Raw genomic sequence first — 17039 nt, 5'->3', positions numbered from 1 at the left:
CGGTCGTGGAGAGTGAAATCTTGACGGACTCAAATTCAGATATTGGCGGATTGAATTGGAATGAAATCAGCTAATTAGCAAACAGCTGATGACATAAAGCATGCCAAAGTATGGTAAAGTGTTGATGTGGGGTTATTTTAACAAAGGCCGGGGACTTTATCAGGGTGTCCTGGATCCATGAAATAGGCCTAACTGGCCTTTAAAAATAAAAATAAAAATACAAATCATGTATGGGAATTTAACATGGGCGTTCCAATACTTATGACCCCTGTATGTTAAGGATTTGAAAATTGATGTCCTTAGGTTGAATAGTTCCTCATTGTTTCATTTAAGGCATTAAGATAAATGTCCAAAAGATGATTTTATATTTAACTTTAAGCAATGGTATTTCTATTAATTTGGCAGACAGTTTTTATCCAAAGTGATTTACATACGTAATATATTACAAGGGCGAGCCTTCCCGAAGCAACTAAAGTGCCCTGCTCAAGGGCACAACGGTGGCAGCCAGGAATCGAACACTGAGGCACTGAATGCCAGTGGTTGGATTGAAGCAAGCAGCACAAGGGGAGGCAGCCTTTCCTGACTGCAGCATTATTGGTTGGTAAAAAAAACAAAAAAACTTTTAAGATAGTTAGATCTGTTATGTTTTGAACTACCTCAGGGTTCATTTAAGTTTGTCGCTAGACCGAAGTAAACCCCAGAGATGGTTCATTATTTTGTGGATTCTGAATTAGCAGTAGGCCTATAGCTCTGTATTTTTTTTTGGCCTAAGTGTTCTCTTGCTTAAAAGTGATTAATTTCATGATTGATGTCCTTAAGGATCTGGACATAAAGCATGCCACGCAATCACACCCATGACAACTCCCTTTGATTCCGATATGCTTTAACCACTGGAAGTGGGACTGGGGCCTGAAGAGCTTGCAAACAAGCACTCCAGGTCACTGCCAACCACTGCAGTGCTATATTTACGGGCAGTATTGGCATTGGACTTGGAAACAGGAAGCATGCACACACACACACACACACACACACACACACACACACACACACACACAGTCACACACACACACACACACACACACACACACACACACACACACACACACACATACACACACACACACACACACACACACACATTGTCCAGTTGTCTGAGGACAGACTCCATGATGAGGGTCCACCTGTGCACCTGAGTAACACAGAGCAAACAAAGTGTCGGGTGAACTGCCAGACTAAAACAATGTATGCACATGTATGAGACAAAAAATATTTATGACATTAATTATATAATTATAATTATACAATATGGACATATTCCATTGATATGTGTATACTTTACGTAATGGTCATATTTCCGTGACATTATGGAGAGAATTTTTGAAAAAAAAATAAGAGATAGTGATCAACCAACTACTTCTCAAGTTAAATATGACAGATGAAGTTATAGACCCCCTGGTGTTCACGCACACTATCACACTGTTAGTTTGCACAGCACAACTCTCAAGTACTCAAGTACATGCACGCAGATCTAAATCCAAAGGTGCATAAAGCACAGTAAGATGCACTGTCATAAGATGTATGCAGCCCCTAGCAACAAGTCTCAAACGACTTGTCCGCAGGATAAATATCCTTAGGATTTTTTGCAGGATGTTGGAACTCCTGATTGAGTGCACAATCACCCTGCCACATGTAAACATCTGCAATATCAGATCAATGTCAGAGTTCAGAGAAAAGAAGAGCCAGGCAAGAACTTCGAGGGGCGAAGCGAAAGGGGTGGGTCCAGGTGGCACGTACATGCCACCCTTCAGATTCGGTTGGCCACCCAAAAATCCTAGTCTACGATTAGCCATTAATGTGGTAGAATGTGGAACCTTTGTTGATGCACATGCGGCCTTAAAATCAGTGCAGGAGATTGAAGTGCAGTTATATGTTGCTTATTGGCCTACAGTTTATGTACAGTATCTACATCGCCTATGCTAGTGCCTAATGAATGACCCTGCTTTATTCCATCCACATGTAAACACCTGTCAAGCCAGTGTGAGGGTTTGGCAAAGGGCTCAGAAGAGAAGGAACCATGCAAGACTCGGGATACATTTATTTATATTGCACTTTTCATACACATAGACAATTCAATGTGCTTTACATACTTCAATAAAAAAAAAAAACTGAAGCCATCTTATAGAGAGCCGACATGGCTAACTGATGCTTGAGGAGGCATGTGTATGTCCAGAGAATTTTAAGCATGTTGTGTCTCGCTCGCTTCTCACGGGACTACTGGGCTCAGACGCTGCTGGGACGCTAATGCAGATCTTGCAAGGCTGGTTTTCCGCTTGGGGACGGTAGAGGGAGCAGGGAAAGCCGCCATTCTCGCCCAAAAGATCATTTAACCATCACAAAGATTTCAATGTTCAATATCACATAGTTCTTCATGAAGTACAAAAAAATATAATTAAGAGCTCAAAGTGACTAGTGAAGTGCTAATTGTGTGTAAGTTAAAGGTTCAATAGGCATTTGAAAAGGGATCTGTTTTTAACCTGCATTAAGCTACAGTACATTCGGGGCACTATAGCATGCAACCTAATAGCTCGGTGCTCGACTATATTATTTAACCATACATTAGACACCTTCCTGGACAGTCAACCATGCAGAATGATGAAATATCCTATCCGAGTTCCCCACCTTGCAGCTATACTGCCCGGCATCTTCTAAGGTCACATTCTTTATTTGCAGGATCTCCAGTTCCTTGTCCGTGGTATTAGGTCCAGCGGACTAGAAGAGATCAAAAGGAACATACAGAGAGAGAGAGAGAGAGAGAGAGACCCTATTGAAGAACATGTTGGCATACAATAATGTTTTCAGATGATATTGTGTTGATTTCCTGGTGAAAATGTAGACTAACTACCAAGTGAAAGAAGCCTAAAACACAGTACAGGTATTCTACACAGTTATACAGTTTCTCTAAGAGATCTCTGTATGGATTCATGACATGTAGACAAACATTATATGTTTGCCCCTTGCATTGTGGAGTAACTCTGTACAGCGATACCAGTAGCCAAGACTTAGGTCATGTTCTTAAAATGTTGTCTTCCTTAGAATGGTGGTGATGTGATGTTCTTGATTCCAGGGCAGGACCTCTGCATTAAGCTACACATAGTGTTTAGCAGTTATATCATAGGCCTACCTTTAGCACCCGAACAAATGGCAAGCCATCACATCCAAAACGACTCCCATGCTTTTCAATATGCTTCAGCCACTGGATTTGGGGTGGGGGGTTACTGAAGACTTTACACACAAACTCCACGTCGCTACCCACCACAGCAGTGCGATCTTCTGGCAGTCTTGGCATTAAACTGAGACAGGAAATGTCGGGCTCTGGTTCTATCAAGGTCGTACACACACACACACACACACACACACACACACACACACACACACACACACACACACACATACACACAATCAGGTTAATCAGGTTCTTGGCCTCATCTCACCTTGCTGTTCAGCTCTCACAGATTGTAGGCCTGTTGTTCTATATGGTGCATGTTTACACAAATACTTTACAGACATCTTTTTTCCCCAATCTTCTTCATTCTTCTCTATCAGTTCATTGCTGTTGCAAGGTATTGTATCCATACGTTTCCAGAAGGCTGGACACTCGGTAACAGATTTACCAACATTTGTGAACTGTAAACAGTGGCATTGCCAATCCGCAGGTTTAGTTTTTGTTGTGTTTCTGCAACGTAATTTGTGACGCTATTGCTAACAACTGAATAATATCATTCAGTCTCCAGCTAGATGAAAGGAATCAACCTCAGAGGATATTAAAAAGAATAAAAATTGTGATCATGAAGTAATATATGCCAATGGCATCGAACAGAGAGATCATGCAGGGCAACAACTCTTCTCAAATACTCAAGCTTAATGTGCAGCTTATACAAATAAATTAAACATTTTAGCAGGCTTCTAGGCTACATACAGAGATGGATGACATATATGACTCTAAACTGAAAGCTACCCCTGTTCATGCAGTAACCACAGTCTGGATTACACCTGGCTTTTCAAAGGAGATTGGAGATTGGAGATTTTCAATGCAAAAATATGTAATCTGCGCCTGAAACTGTACATGATCTGGAATGCCCACTGTATCACATACATTTCCCTACCTCTATAGACAGTCAACCATGCAGTACGGTAAGAGATACCAACAGAGTTCCATGCCAAGCAGATATACTCCCCAGCATCCTCAAAAGTCACATTCTTTATTTGCAGGACCCCCATTTCCTTGTCTGTGGTCTGAAGATCAGCAGACTAGAAGAGAACAACAGGAAAAGACACATTAGACAGAGAGAGAGAGCGAGAGAGAGAGAGAGAGAGAGAGAGAGAGAGAGGGGTGTGTGTGTAAGGAGGACTGCAGATCAGGGCAGGGTGAGCTGAAGAGAGAGAGAGCACAATGTTTACACCCTGCCTAGACTACAGGAGGCCTACCTCTCTGCATGAGATGGACCACAGGCAATTGTATGCCGCAGGCCTAGAAACCTGACTGTCAGCAGCTCAGCAAAGCCCTTATAGTCCTGCCCCTTGTTTACAAAGATTTCTCTGAATTTCCACATTAAAGAGACCCTATGCAACTTTTTCATAGTCATAAAATCACTTAGAAATCGTTGTGCAGTAATATTTCCTCCCACCCCCAGTGTCCCTATCCGCTATTGCAACCTTGCAGTTTGTTCAGGAGACGATCGTTCCCTGTTTACATCTGGAAGGCTGAGATGCATAAGAACAAGAAGAACTACGCTTGCAATTCATATATTTATATATAGCCTATATGTATAAATATACATGCTAAAGCTGTCGAGGAAGCTCTGCAGAGAAATATGCAAGCATAAAACGAGCGAAAGTGAAAAACGAAACCGAAACTTAAGATGAAATAGCCAATCCTGCATAGTTTCTCTTTAAGGAGCATTCTTCACATAATTTGCTCGCTCAGGTGTGAACACCAGCTTCTTCTCAGACTCTCTGATGCTCTTTTTTATACTCAATCATCGTGTCAGTTAACCTGATTAGTTGTGCGATGTTCCTCCTTTTGTTGTCTTTATCCTACATAGCTTATACAGCCTTTTGTTGCCAAATTCCTACTGTTTAAAGATGTGTTGCTGGCATAACATTAAAAAAATAGCTTATATTTCCTATGAAATACTCACTTGCAGTTGCAATATCTAATATGTTGATTCAATCCCTTTCAGCTGCCATCTGGAATCTGTTGTACAGACAGCTTTATTGCAGTTCTAATATAGAGGACCATTCTTGGATTGTTGTAAATGCTCAGAAAAATAAGCTTGTTTTGCCTTCTTAACTTCCTAATTACAGTGCATGAAAATGCACTGTACTGTTCTTCCTAGGCTGCTTCTTCTTCTTCTTCTTCTTCTTCTTCTTCTTCTCTTCTTCTGCTTACCAATTACCAATTATATATTTTTTTATTCAGCTTGAACCGTTTAACCTAGAAACTTCATTAAAACGTTGCAACGTAGGTCTTCAATAGAAGGCTGCTATGTATTTTTCAACTTTGTCACTTTTATACTTTTTAAACTATTCATGGGTTTCATCAGGTCCCTTTCCACAGGTGTATTAATCAAGCTCCGTGCAGTCTGCATTCATAATCTAGATGCTTGATTTTATACACCTGTGCAAAGGGACCGGATGAAACCCATGAATAAATGAAAAACTATTACACATTTCCCCATAGACTTAAAGGGATATTCCGCCATTTGTGGAATTACGCTCATTTTCCACCTTCCCTCGAGCAAAACAATCGATATTTACCTTGTTCCCGTTCATCCAGCCATTCTGTGAGTCTGGCGATACAACTTTTAGCTTCAGCCTAGCATAGATCATTGAATCGGATTAGACCATTAGCTTCTCGCCTGCTAGCTTCATGTTTAAAAGTGACTAATATTTCTGGTAATTTTCCCATTTAAAACGTGTGTCCTCTCAAGTTAGAAAGTGCAATAAGACCAACTGAAAATGAACCCTGCCGTTTTTCTAGGCTGATTTGACATGGAACTACATTCTCATCTGGCGTAATAATCAAGGCAACTTGCAGCTATTGGCACTACTACTGCTTGATGTCTATGGGGACTATTTTCAGATGCTGCGTACGATATCACTGCGCCTATGGTATGTTTGCAAGTTGCCTTGATTATTACGCCAGATGAGAGTGTAGTTCCATGTCAAATCAGCCTAGAAAAACGCCAGGTATCATTTTCAGTTGGTCTTATTGCACTTTCTAACTTGAGAGGAGACACGTTTTAAATGGGAAAATTATCAGAAATCTTAGTCACTTTTAAACATGAAGCTAGCAGGCGAGAAGCTAATGGTCTAATCCGATTCAGTGATCTATGCTAGGCTGAAGCTAAAAGTTGTATCGCCAGACTCACAGAATGGCTGGATGAACGGGAACAAGGTAAATATCGATTGTTTTGCTCGAGGGGAGGTGGAAAATGAGCGTATTTCCAAAAATGGCGGAATATCCCTTTAACATTGGCCTTTATGACATCACAATCGGGTCGTTGAGCAATTAGAATCCTATGCCAGGTGTTCAGACCACCTGCAGCATCTCCCTGTCTCAGGCTTTAAGCATACAATCTGTTGAGACTACATATCATTCATTAAACATTCATTAAATTGTCTTTTTTATCAACAGCTTTCAAGTTATCCATATTCATAAACTATGAAACCACCATGTCTACCCTAGCAACACCTTAGTAACCATGATCTATCTGTACATTTGTGCATATTCATGCACTGATAATTCCTTGGAAGTACATTTCTAGTTAAATAATAAAAATAATAAAATATAATAACCACCAGTTTTGTTTTTCTCCACTGGCAGTCAGCTTTCCTATAGTTTTTCTTCAAGATAGTGATGTCATACCTTTAGCACCCGGACATATGGATGGCCTTCAGGTCCATAACGACTCCCATTGACTTCAATGTGTTTCAACCATAGGATATGGGGCTTGGGCTCTGAGACGAATTTACAAACAAACTCCACGTCGCTACCCACCACTGCTGTGCGATTTGCTGGAAGACCTGCCTGTATAATGGGCCTGTGACACACACTCCTCATACACACACTCTCTGTGTGTATGAGGACAAACACGCACACATACAGTACGTACACATGTACATGTACACATACGTACACACACACACACACACACACACACACACACACACACACACACACACACACACAAAATAAGTCTTCAAGAAAGAAGTGCAGTATAATAGGGTATCAGGATATTATCACAGTCAGATATAAACCTCAGAACCCTACTAATGCTTATTGTCACATAGTGAATCAATGTGTTTATTTTTCCTCAATTAATAGAATAGTTGTTTGGTGTATACAATATCAGAAAAGGTGAAGAAAAAGTACTGTAAATCAACGTGAATGGATAACTGCTGCTCCGATAGCTAACAGCTGGAACTGTTCAGTGTGTTCACTGAGTAAAAATCCCTGCTTCATTATGATGCTTGATAAATAAGACCCTGTGAAGAAAACATTGTTTGACAATATGTTCAGACTCAGGCTTATGGGCAGCCGTGGCCTATACTGGATAGGGTTTCGGGTTTGTGACCGGAGGGTTGCCGGTTCGATCCCCGACCAGTCCACGGCTGAAGTGCCCTTGAGCAAGGCACCTAACCCCTCACTGCTCCCCGAGCGCTGCTGATTGGGCAGGCGGCTCACTGCTCCGGGTTAATGTGTGATTCACCTCACTGTGTGTTTACTGTATGCTGTGTGTGTTCACTAATTCGGTTAAATGCAGAGAAACGAATTTCCCTCACAGGATCAAAAAAGTATATATTCTATCCTATTCTAGGTATGATTTGCTTGCCTTTTATTGTGGAGACTGTGTGGCCTTCTGAACAGATACAGTACATCAGGCACACTCTCAAGGTGCATTATCAAAGCCAATCAGATAGGCTGATGTTATGCCCTTAAAAACCTACAACAACGTTGCTGGCCAGCGGATCTGGACCAACTATTGGCTGCTTATGGCCGCCATTTGGTCTGTAAAGAATGCTATCAGCAGTGAGGTTGATAGGGGAAGAGGAGGTGGTAGGTTGAGTAGTGATTTCAAGGTAGAGAAAAGTTTCCAGGTGTCAGTGTAAAAGTTATCTTTGTGGCAGTGAGGCTGGCTGAGAAGGAGCATATGTCTGGTAGCTTGTGAGATCATTGGTCTCACGTTGCTGTTCATCTCACACACTGCAGATTTCACTTGAGTGTGTTGTTTATCTACTTTCTTGCTTGACGTTGCTTGTTCACACTAAAATGTTTCATCATTCTTCCCACTTTGATCTCTTAAGTACAATCTTATGATGAGTCAGCAGTCACGCCCACATCCAAATGAGTGTATCCTCAGGTTTCCATAAAGCTAACCAACATGGCACTGACCTACGACATCCAGCTGGTAAGTATGGTTGATGCTGCCATACTGGTTCTCCACCACACAAGTGTAGTTCCCCTTGTCTGAGGGCACTACAGACTCTATGTTGATGATCCCCGGGTGGTCTCGCATCTAAGAGAAACAGAGCCAGATGTTGTGCCCGGTGATATACTGTACATCTTAATTAGGAAGGAAGGAATGAAGGAAGGGTGGATCGACAAATGATATGAACCCTAAGTCTCTATGGATGCACAAAACCAGTGTGGCCGCTACCGCTAAACGCGCATCACACACTGTGCTTAGGGCACCAGGGGGCACCAAAGTTTAGCCAATTAATAGTTTTACTGCAATCTGATTTTTATCTTCTTAGAGAATGTTTACAATGTCATTATGCACCAGAGTGTTACATAAGGATACTTTTAGGCTTCTCTCTCAATCTTCATTAAGATCTAACTTGAACGTTACACCACACCGAATGCATCTGAGAGCGCACGAGAGGAAGAGAGCATGTGGCAGGTTCTAGCTGGCCTGTCATTGTAGAAAATGTATATGTCTGGAGGAGATTGCGGAGTTATTCGGTTCCCTCTATTGACCTGTTTATACACTGTGAAAGCCAGGGCACTTTGACATAGGTTGCACTCACTGTGATTTGGAAAGTCAGCTCTGCTATATGGGCACCCAAATGTCCAGCAGCACAACGGCACAAAATATATATTTTTGTGAGTCTAGACAAATTTGTATTCCCACTGAAACTCAACTGGGATATGGAGGCACACAACTGCACTGCTTACAGTGTTTTCTCTCATTAATTAGGCCTACATTACCTCATGTCACTACAGCAATAGCACACAATTGTGATTGCTTTGCTGAACACCCTGTTGACATAGAGGCACTTATCTGATGTGTGTTGGTCTCCATTACTTGGTAGCTACAGTTTACCTTGAATCCGATGCGCTGGTCCCTTTTATACTCCTTGCCATTCTTAAACCACTTCAGCGTTGGGGTGGGATTGCCATGGGCCTGGCAGCGAAACTTGGCCGTGTAGCTGACAACGACGACATGGAACTTCTTCTCCATCTTCTCTGGTTGAGCCCACTGTGGGGGCATCGCTAAAAACAGGAGTGATGGGATGGATAATGATTAATTTACTCCTAAAGATTACCCACTCAACTCTGTGTCCATTATACAGTTGGATTATTGGATATGGATATTACATGAATATGTGTATCCTTTAGTGGTCATATTTTAGTGACATTATGTCGAGAGAATAAAAAATAGAGGTAAAGTTATAGAGGTAAGTCTGGCATTGGAGTGGGATTATGACTGGGACAGCAGGATCCTTCATATAGTTTCTTGGGCATAGTTCAGTATATGGGGGCATTGCTAAAACAGGAGGTGGAGGATGAAGATTACTTGTTCTGTAATGAAAGAAATTACTGCCATCTTAAAGCAATTAAGCAAAAAAAAAAAACCTGCATAAATACTACGTGGTGTCCACTGTCCATATTAGGACATTCTTAAGTGAGTCAGGTATCAGCCATCTGAATGAAAGGCACCAGGTCTCAGGGAAACCTCTGTCAAGTTAATTGAAATGCACAGTCAGGTCTCAGACACCATTTGGAAATCATGTGATCATGTGGAATCACATTGTGTATAGAGTCGGTTGGCAGGCTTGACATAATTACGACTGACCTGCTACCTTGTTTTAAGCAAAGTCAGCGTGCACCTGTATTTTTCTTTTTCGAGGTGCTGGTCGTGGGATAAACTAGATGAAGATGAAGGAGAGGCCTCAAGGAAACTTGACAAAGGCTTTAGGCCGAAACGTCATTCATAATAAATAAAAGACTGACCTGCTACCACCATTGTTGTACAGTGAATATATTGCATCAGTGCTGTTGATAAAAGTAAGGGGTCACCCACTTGACTCTGTCAGTGGAATCTTCTTAATGATTTACTCATATGAAGGGAGGATGGGAAAAGCAGAGTGAAGAAGGGTTAAATGACCAAAACAGGCTGTCAATAAGACTGTAAACATACCCTGATTACCCTCTGACAGAGTCCAGAGAGCCGCCAGAGTCCAGAGCAGCTGCAGCAGTGTGCCACCTGGTGGTGGTGGTGGCACACTTCCCGTCATCCTCATCCTGCCGTGGGCTTCACTGCTGAGTAACGCGCCGTATGGAGAGATCTGCCGTACATACAGTACAAGTTAAACTTTTGTGCTCAAAGCATAGAGCTACATTCCAGTCTAATCTGATACGTGTAGCTTACCCTTAACATTTGGTGGCAGCGAAAAAGGGAAACCAGTGGCCGCGAGCAGCTCTCAGTGAGTATGGATAGGAGAGGAGATTCAGCGCCTTCTGGAGGAGGCCCGTCGAAAGACCTAGGAGCAAGGGCAGGTTCTGCAGGCTCCAGACTACCTACTCCAATAGTGGAAGACCGTATGGATCGCGTTGTGCACATCGTAAAGACAATGGCAAAATGGCAAGGCCCTTATGAGGTGCTTGACAAGGCCAGTGAAGTGACTTATGAAATTGCCATGCCAGCCAGGCGACGCCCAAAACAGCTCTTTCATGTTATCCTGCTGAAACAGTGGATGGACCATCCACCTTCCGTCCAGCACCAGTTGTGGGCACAGACGGTGGAACAGGAGGAGGAACTGGCTGAGCAGTATCTTCCTACTGCTGGCGGTGAGTCCCTCTGCCCGTCCGTCTCCCACCTGACCTGTCTACAGCAGGAGGATCTACTGAGCGTCATCCCCAGAGGCCTGTTTCGAGACCAGCCGGGGCGAGCAAACATCACCCTGGTCGTCCAGCTCACGTCTCCAGGCCCCATCCAACATACCAGTACCAGAGTTCCAGTGCGCCTGATCAACACACTGAAGCAAGAGGTGCAGGCCTTGTTGGTGATAGGTGTAATAGAGCCTTCGCACAGTGAGGGGTGCAGTCCGGCCATCCTTGTTCGGAAGAAGGATGGAGGGCTCCACTTCTGTGTTGTCTTTTCGAGATTGAACGGCATCTCGGCAGTTGACTCCTATCCCATGCCCCGCATGGACGATATGGTGGAGCGCCTAGGCCTTTACCAGTTCCAGGTTATGCCATTTGGACTCCATGGCGCCGCAGCATTCTGTCAGCAACTTCTGGATGAGGTCCTGAAGGGCGCTGAGGACTACGCCGGGGCCTACATTAATGTTGTGATTATCCATAGCTCTTTCTCTCGCGTCATGATATGGACGCTCCCTCTTAAGGGGGGGGGTGTGTGACGGGGCGCATAGCGACCGCCACCACAGCAATGCTGCTTGCTTGCTAAAACGGAGCGCTAACGTCCGTTTATGTTTGTTGTATGTTTGTCACACTGTTTACCACTATGTAATTACCATGTCATTCCTCACACAATCTCTGTAATTCCCGTTGCTGCTCTTGTGACTAGTCTAAAACATTCTACACAACGGTGAATTGGCCCGGCTAACTATTAATCATTACATCTCTTTACCGTTTAGAATCACGTTCACCATTAATACATTACCATCACGTTATCATTCACTTAACATTCATTGTCTTTTTCGTTACAATAAGCACTCGTCAAACATGTCTTGTCAAATCAATGTGGTGTTTATTTAAGTTCAAAACCTTATAGTTTAGTAAGCGATAGTCTGTAACGTTCGTCTCACCAGTGTTCAGCGTCTCGTCCTCTGTTTGTGTTGAAAGGGATTTCCTGGCCCGAATTCCGGCTTATCTGTGATGCGACTTCCGGGTTCACCGGAAATGAACCCGGGTTTTGTGAAGTTAATATTTATAGGCTGAATGTGTATGTTGGCTATGCCTTCTTAAGGTAGCGTTGTTAAAATATTGTTGTGCTTGTATTCTGCTGGTTGTAGTGTGTTTTCTTAGCTGTTTTAGCTTACTTATTGTTATCACACCTGAGTACCCCCTGTGTTATTGTGAACAATGGTTTGACCCAATTGTAGGGGGACACTTGTGCCTGATTTAAGCCAACCTGTTTAGAGGTTCAGGAGGGCGAGTGATGGTGAGACATATTGTCTTGTAGCTCTCATGCGGGTTAGTAGCATTGGCTAGTCTATAGTCATTTGAAATTATTGTCTAGACAAATTTAGTAAATTTTTTTGACTATTATGTCAATTTATTTTCTTTATTGAAACAGTTTTTCTTTTCTTTTATTTACCTTTGTCATCATTGATTTTGTTATTATTATTGACTATTTTATAGCCTACGGGCCTTATTTTGGGAAAATAAAACAACCCAATCTTCATCCAAATCCTCCTGAGTCCTCCTGAGAGTATTCCACCTTTTGCTCAAACCCGTCTCAACACATCTACCCTTAACATTTCGTCAAATGTCTCTCTCTCTCCTTCTCACACTCTCTCACACTCTCTCTCTCACTCACTCACTCTCTCAAGTCCCTTTCCCACATAACTTCTAGAAGTTACCCGGAAATATTTACCCGGGTAAAGGCACGACACGGACGTTTCCCACATGAGTTTTATGTCCGAGTGAGATATGGGTAATTGTGTTCACACTAGACCCGAGTAGGAGCCGCGAGGGGTGGGGCAATGTCAGCACTTGCAGGGGGAGGGAGATGACGCTAAATAAATGCGTTGTTGTGCTGTGTTGCTTGGATGATGCGAACGTAGGTTACGAATGTAACTATGGATCTGTGAGACCGAGGGATGACCGTCACTATCCTTGTCGCTCGGACCATTCTGAGGCGTTCAGGGATAGGAGACTGACCCGGGAGCATTCTCTGCTATTTATTAACGCAAGTCGTTCTGCTTCCGGAGGTCATGGACATGACTATTTTGACATATGGTCTCGGTGATAGGCAGAACGAAGGTGATCATTCCTTTTTAGACCGTAGTGACGGTCAGAGTGAGGTCGAAACAGATCTTACATCAGATCCAAAACATCATGAAACAACAGAAGTAGTTAGCTCGCTAGTCAGCGGGAGCTAGCATAGAGGGAAAAATAGCTAACCTACGACCACAGTAGGCTATGAACAAAGCTCTACTTCAACCCTCTCTGGTATAAACATCCAACATAACAAATTGATAGAAAATAATGACACACCTGGAAAATATAAACAGCACACAGAGGTCTGAGGCTTCTTCCCAACTCCTACAAAAAGCAACAATGCTAAATAACAGCGACGTTAACTATTAGCTGTTAATTGCTAACCACTGTAATAAACAGCTTGTTGCAATCTAATCGACAACACTTCAAGCTATTCACGTTTGCAAGGATAATACTGCCTGTCCCACAACAAACACAACAACCTGATTGCAGTTTAAATTTTTATTGTACGTACACAACAAAATGTCACTGTTTTCTGTACTCCGGTGTTCTCGTCTGTGTTCATACTCGTAGGGCAATGTTTATCGTTACCATGGCAATTTGTACTTTCTGCCTCGCGCTGCAAGCAGGCTGCAAGGACGCATTTCTATACGTCATCGGTACGCCCCCCATCTCTACCCAGAACTGTGCCGGCTGCGTTCCCACCTAAGCGCACCCGGGTAACATCTAGATGTAGATGTAGTTGCAAGAACATGTAGTTCCCACATACAGCCACCCGTTTGATATCCGTTTGACATCCGGATGTCTCGCTCATGTGGGAAAGGGACTTAAGACACATGCTTTTAAAGGAATACGCCACCCAAAAATGAAATTAAGCTAGTCTCGGTCACCCCCAGAGTTAGAACAGTGAAAAAAACCCGGTTAAAATCCGTCCGGGCATTCTCCTGCTTTGGGAGCAGCGATGTTAGCTTTAGCTTAGAACAGTTGCTGTAGTTGAAGGGTGTCAGTGAGCACGTCCTCCAAAAAGTGACTGAGACGTCTACATTTTTTTCTAAATATATCTTGGGAGCCGTGTGTTCAAAACGAGTACAAATCATAATGCAAAATCGAACGAGACTATTACCTGGGCAGATCTTTACTTGGAACTATTTTCAGCCTCATCGCCGACGAAGCACCGCTAGCTAGGCGCAAAGTTCTCACGTAGCAGTCTTGTAAACTCCCAACTAGCTTCGACTGGAACTTCACAAGTGGTGCTACGTGAGAACTTTGCGCCTAGCTAGCGGTGCTTCGTCGTCGATGAGGCTGAAAATAGTTCTAAATAATCTAATAGATCTGCCCAGGTAATAGTCTCGTTCGATTTTGCATTATGATTTGTACTCGTTTTGAACACACGGCTCCCAAGATATATTTAGAAAAAAATGTAGACGTCTCAGTCACTTTTTGGAGGACGTGCTCACTGACACCCTTCAACTACAGCAACTGTTCTAAGCTAAAGCTAACATCGCTGCTCCCAAAGCAGGAGAATGCCCGGACGGATTTTAACCGGGTTTTTTTCACTGTTCTAACTCTGGGGGTGACCGAGACTAGCTTAATTTCATTTTTGGGTGGCGTATTCCTTTAAGTGGGATCACTGATGCAATAACTACTACTGGCAAATATAAAGATATTACCCTGAGATAGAAGTTCAGTTCCCCTCAAGTCCTTTTTCCCCCTGTTGTGGTGTGAGATAGAGAGTGGAGCCTCTATCTCCCTAAGAGTTGAAGAAGCAAATGTGATGATCTAACTGAGTCTGTAGCCCTCAACGCCAGCCCTCAGCCTACGCACATGAATCATTTAAAACAGTGTCCCCCTGCCTCTTGAAACACCCCTGTGTCAGTGAGAGTGAAAGAAAAAAAAAAGATTGAAAAAGTATACAGTAAGGAAGTATGGGGTGTTACAAATATGAAACAAAAGAGTTGTGTGAACTTCAATGCATTTCAACGCATATATGTTTAGCAGGGATATAGGAAAGAGAGTTATTACGTAATTGAAAAGTACCATTGCCATTAAAGGTACACTGTAAAAAATTGCTGTTAATTAACAGCAATTTTGCAACAGCATGCTACTGTTTTTCCACAACACAGTCAACTACTGTGGAAATACTGTATTACTGTAAGACTGTGTGTTGTTGAGCATAAACAGTAACTACTGTAGGAAAGCAGCATCAGCCGTAAAAGAGGAACGTTCGACTTCTGGAAATTCTCACGGCTTCTTCAGTTTTCTAGTTGAAGTGCTGCTGAAGGCTCACTGTAAGTATGCTCCTATATGCTTTATTCATGCAGTTACCTAGTCTACTCAGTGAAAACGTACTTCCATAACACAAGTTACCTACTTATCTAGCTGCTAGCTTTATTTGCTGATATTATCCGAAGATTTGCTGGCCGGCAGATATTGCTCATATTTACAAGCCAGCTACGTCTAGCTTGCGCAAGCTAATTTAGCTCACTTTAAACAGGGCTAAATCCTGTCCAACTTGGGCTTTGTTACCTTTTTAATTAAAGCTAAACTCAGAGTTTAAAATGAGCAAAGTTTAATTTGGTTTAACGCTAACGTAATGTGTTTGCCTGTGAACAACAAAAGTTGGCTTGCGTTAGCTTGTTAGCTAGCGTTAGCCTGTGAACAACAAAAGTTGGTTTGCGTTAGCTTGTTAGCTAGCGTTAGCTTGTTAACTAACGATAGCGTTAAAGTTACCAGTTCAGGACGAAGTGGAGGTAAATGTCAACATGCATAAATGCCTTTTTCTGCTGTAATAAAACCCACCTTCTACCTCAAAAGCTCTCTAATGAAATGTACATTATGTATCTGCGTTACAGGTTCACAAGTGGCTCCAGTCTGGTTTGGGGGTCTACGCTTTCTCATCCTGTCCTGCCACCCAAGTAGCTGCTACAGTTTTACATTTGATTTATTTGTCTTTTGGTCCACACATTAATAATAAAAATAAAAATAACCATATGCCTCTGTAACTGGTGTTAGTTCAGGAGTGGAGGTGAATGTCAACATGCATAAATGCCTTTGTCTGCTGTAATAAAACCCATCTTCTACCTCAAAAGCTCTCTAATGAAATGTATGTATCTGCGTTACAGGTTATTCACAAGTGGCTCCAGTCTGGTTTGGGGGTCTACACTTTCTCATCCTGTCCTGCCACCCAAGTAAAGTAAGCTATACAGTTTTACATTTGATTTATTTGACTTTTGGTCTAAACATTAATAATAAAAATAAAAATAACCATATGCCTCTGTATAGGCTTGGGAATCGGTTCCGGGTTCCGGTTTGGAACCGGTTCCGAACGTTCCGATCCATCGGAATCGTACAAGTCCACACGTTAACGATTCCCTTAACGATTCTGAACGTTCTGTTCTGTCATGCTCAAGCACTTAAACAACATCCATTAAATACCAGGAGTGCACTGTATATGACAGTTTGCAAAACGGCAGGCTTAGACTTATATCAAAACATTATTGTTATAGCTGTAAGTAGCCTATTTTTATTTTCGTTTGGCAAAAATGACAACGTGTTGACTATATGCTATCATGAACAGGCTTTTTAGTTAGGGCTCAGCCTAGCCCACTATGTGTTTTATAAATGGCTATTCAAATTATTTTACATCAAACCTGGATTAAACTCTGAAAAAGAATATGCACGAAGTTAACTGGCTATCCGAGGGAGTTTCTGCATGGACAACTAGAAATCACGTAGAGAAGAAGGACAGAACAGCTGAACTGACTTGTGAACGTCAGCTCAGCTGGCT

The 17039-nt window shown here is 42.5% G+C and overlaps 1 protein-coding gene across 1 annotated transcript; it reads right to left on the bottom strand.

The window, feature by feature from the left end:
• Nucleotides 1-2083: 2083 nt before the first annotated feature.
• Nucleotides 2084-15072, bottom strand: LOC134088553 (fibroblast growth factor receptor 2-like). Its single transcript, XM_062542559.1, has 8 exons — nucleotides 14923-15072; nucleotides 10485-10632; nucleotides 9387-9556; nucleotides 8456-8579; nucleotides 6929-7134; nucleotides 4164-4308; nucleotides 3182-3378; nucleotides 2084-2769 (listed from the first exon to the last, which is right to left on the bottom strand). Exons 2-8 carry the CDS (start codon nucleotides 10585-10587, stop codon nucleotides 2617-2619), a joined length of 1098 nt encoding a protein of 365 aa, XP_062398543.1. The 5' UTR covers nucleotides 10588-10632; nucleotides 14923-15072; the 3' UTR covers nucleotides 2084-2616.
• Nucleotides 15073-17039: the final 1967 nt, after the last annotated feature.

Source organism: Sardina pilchardus, chromosome 8 (genome assembly GCF_963854185.1).
Source record: "Sardina pilchardus chromosome 8, fSarPil1.1, whole genome shotgun sequence".
Taxonomy (NCBI): Eukaryota; Metazoa; Chordata; class Actinopteri; order Clupeiformes; family Clupeidae; genus Sardina; species Sardina pilchardus.
Note: the sequence above shows the minus strand (reverse complement) of the source record. Positions and strands in the feature narration are given on the sequence as shown.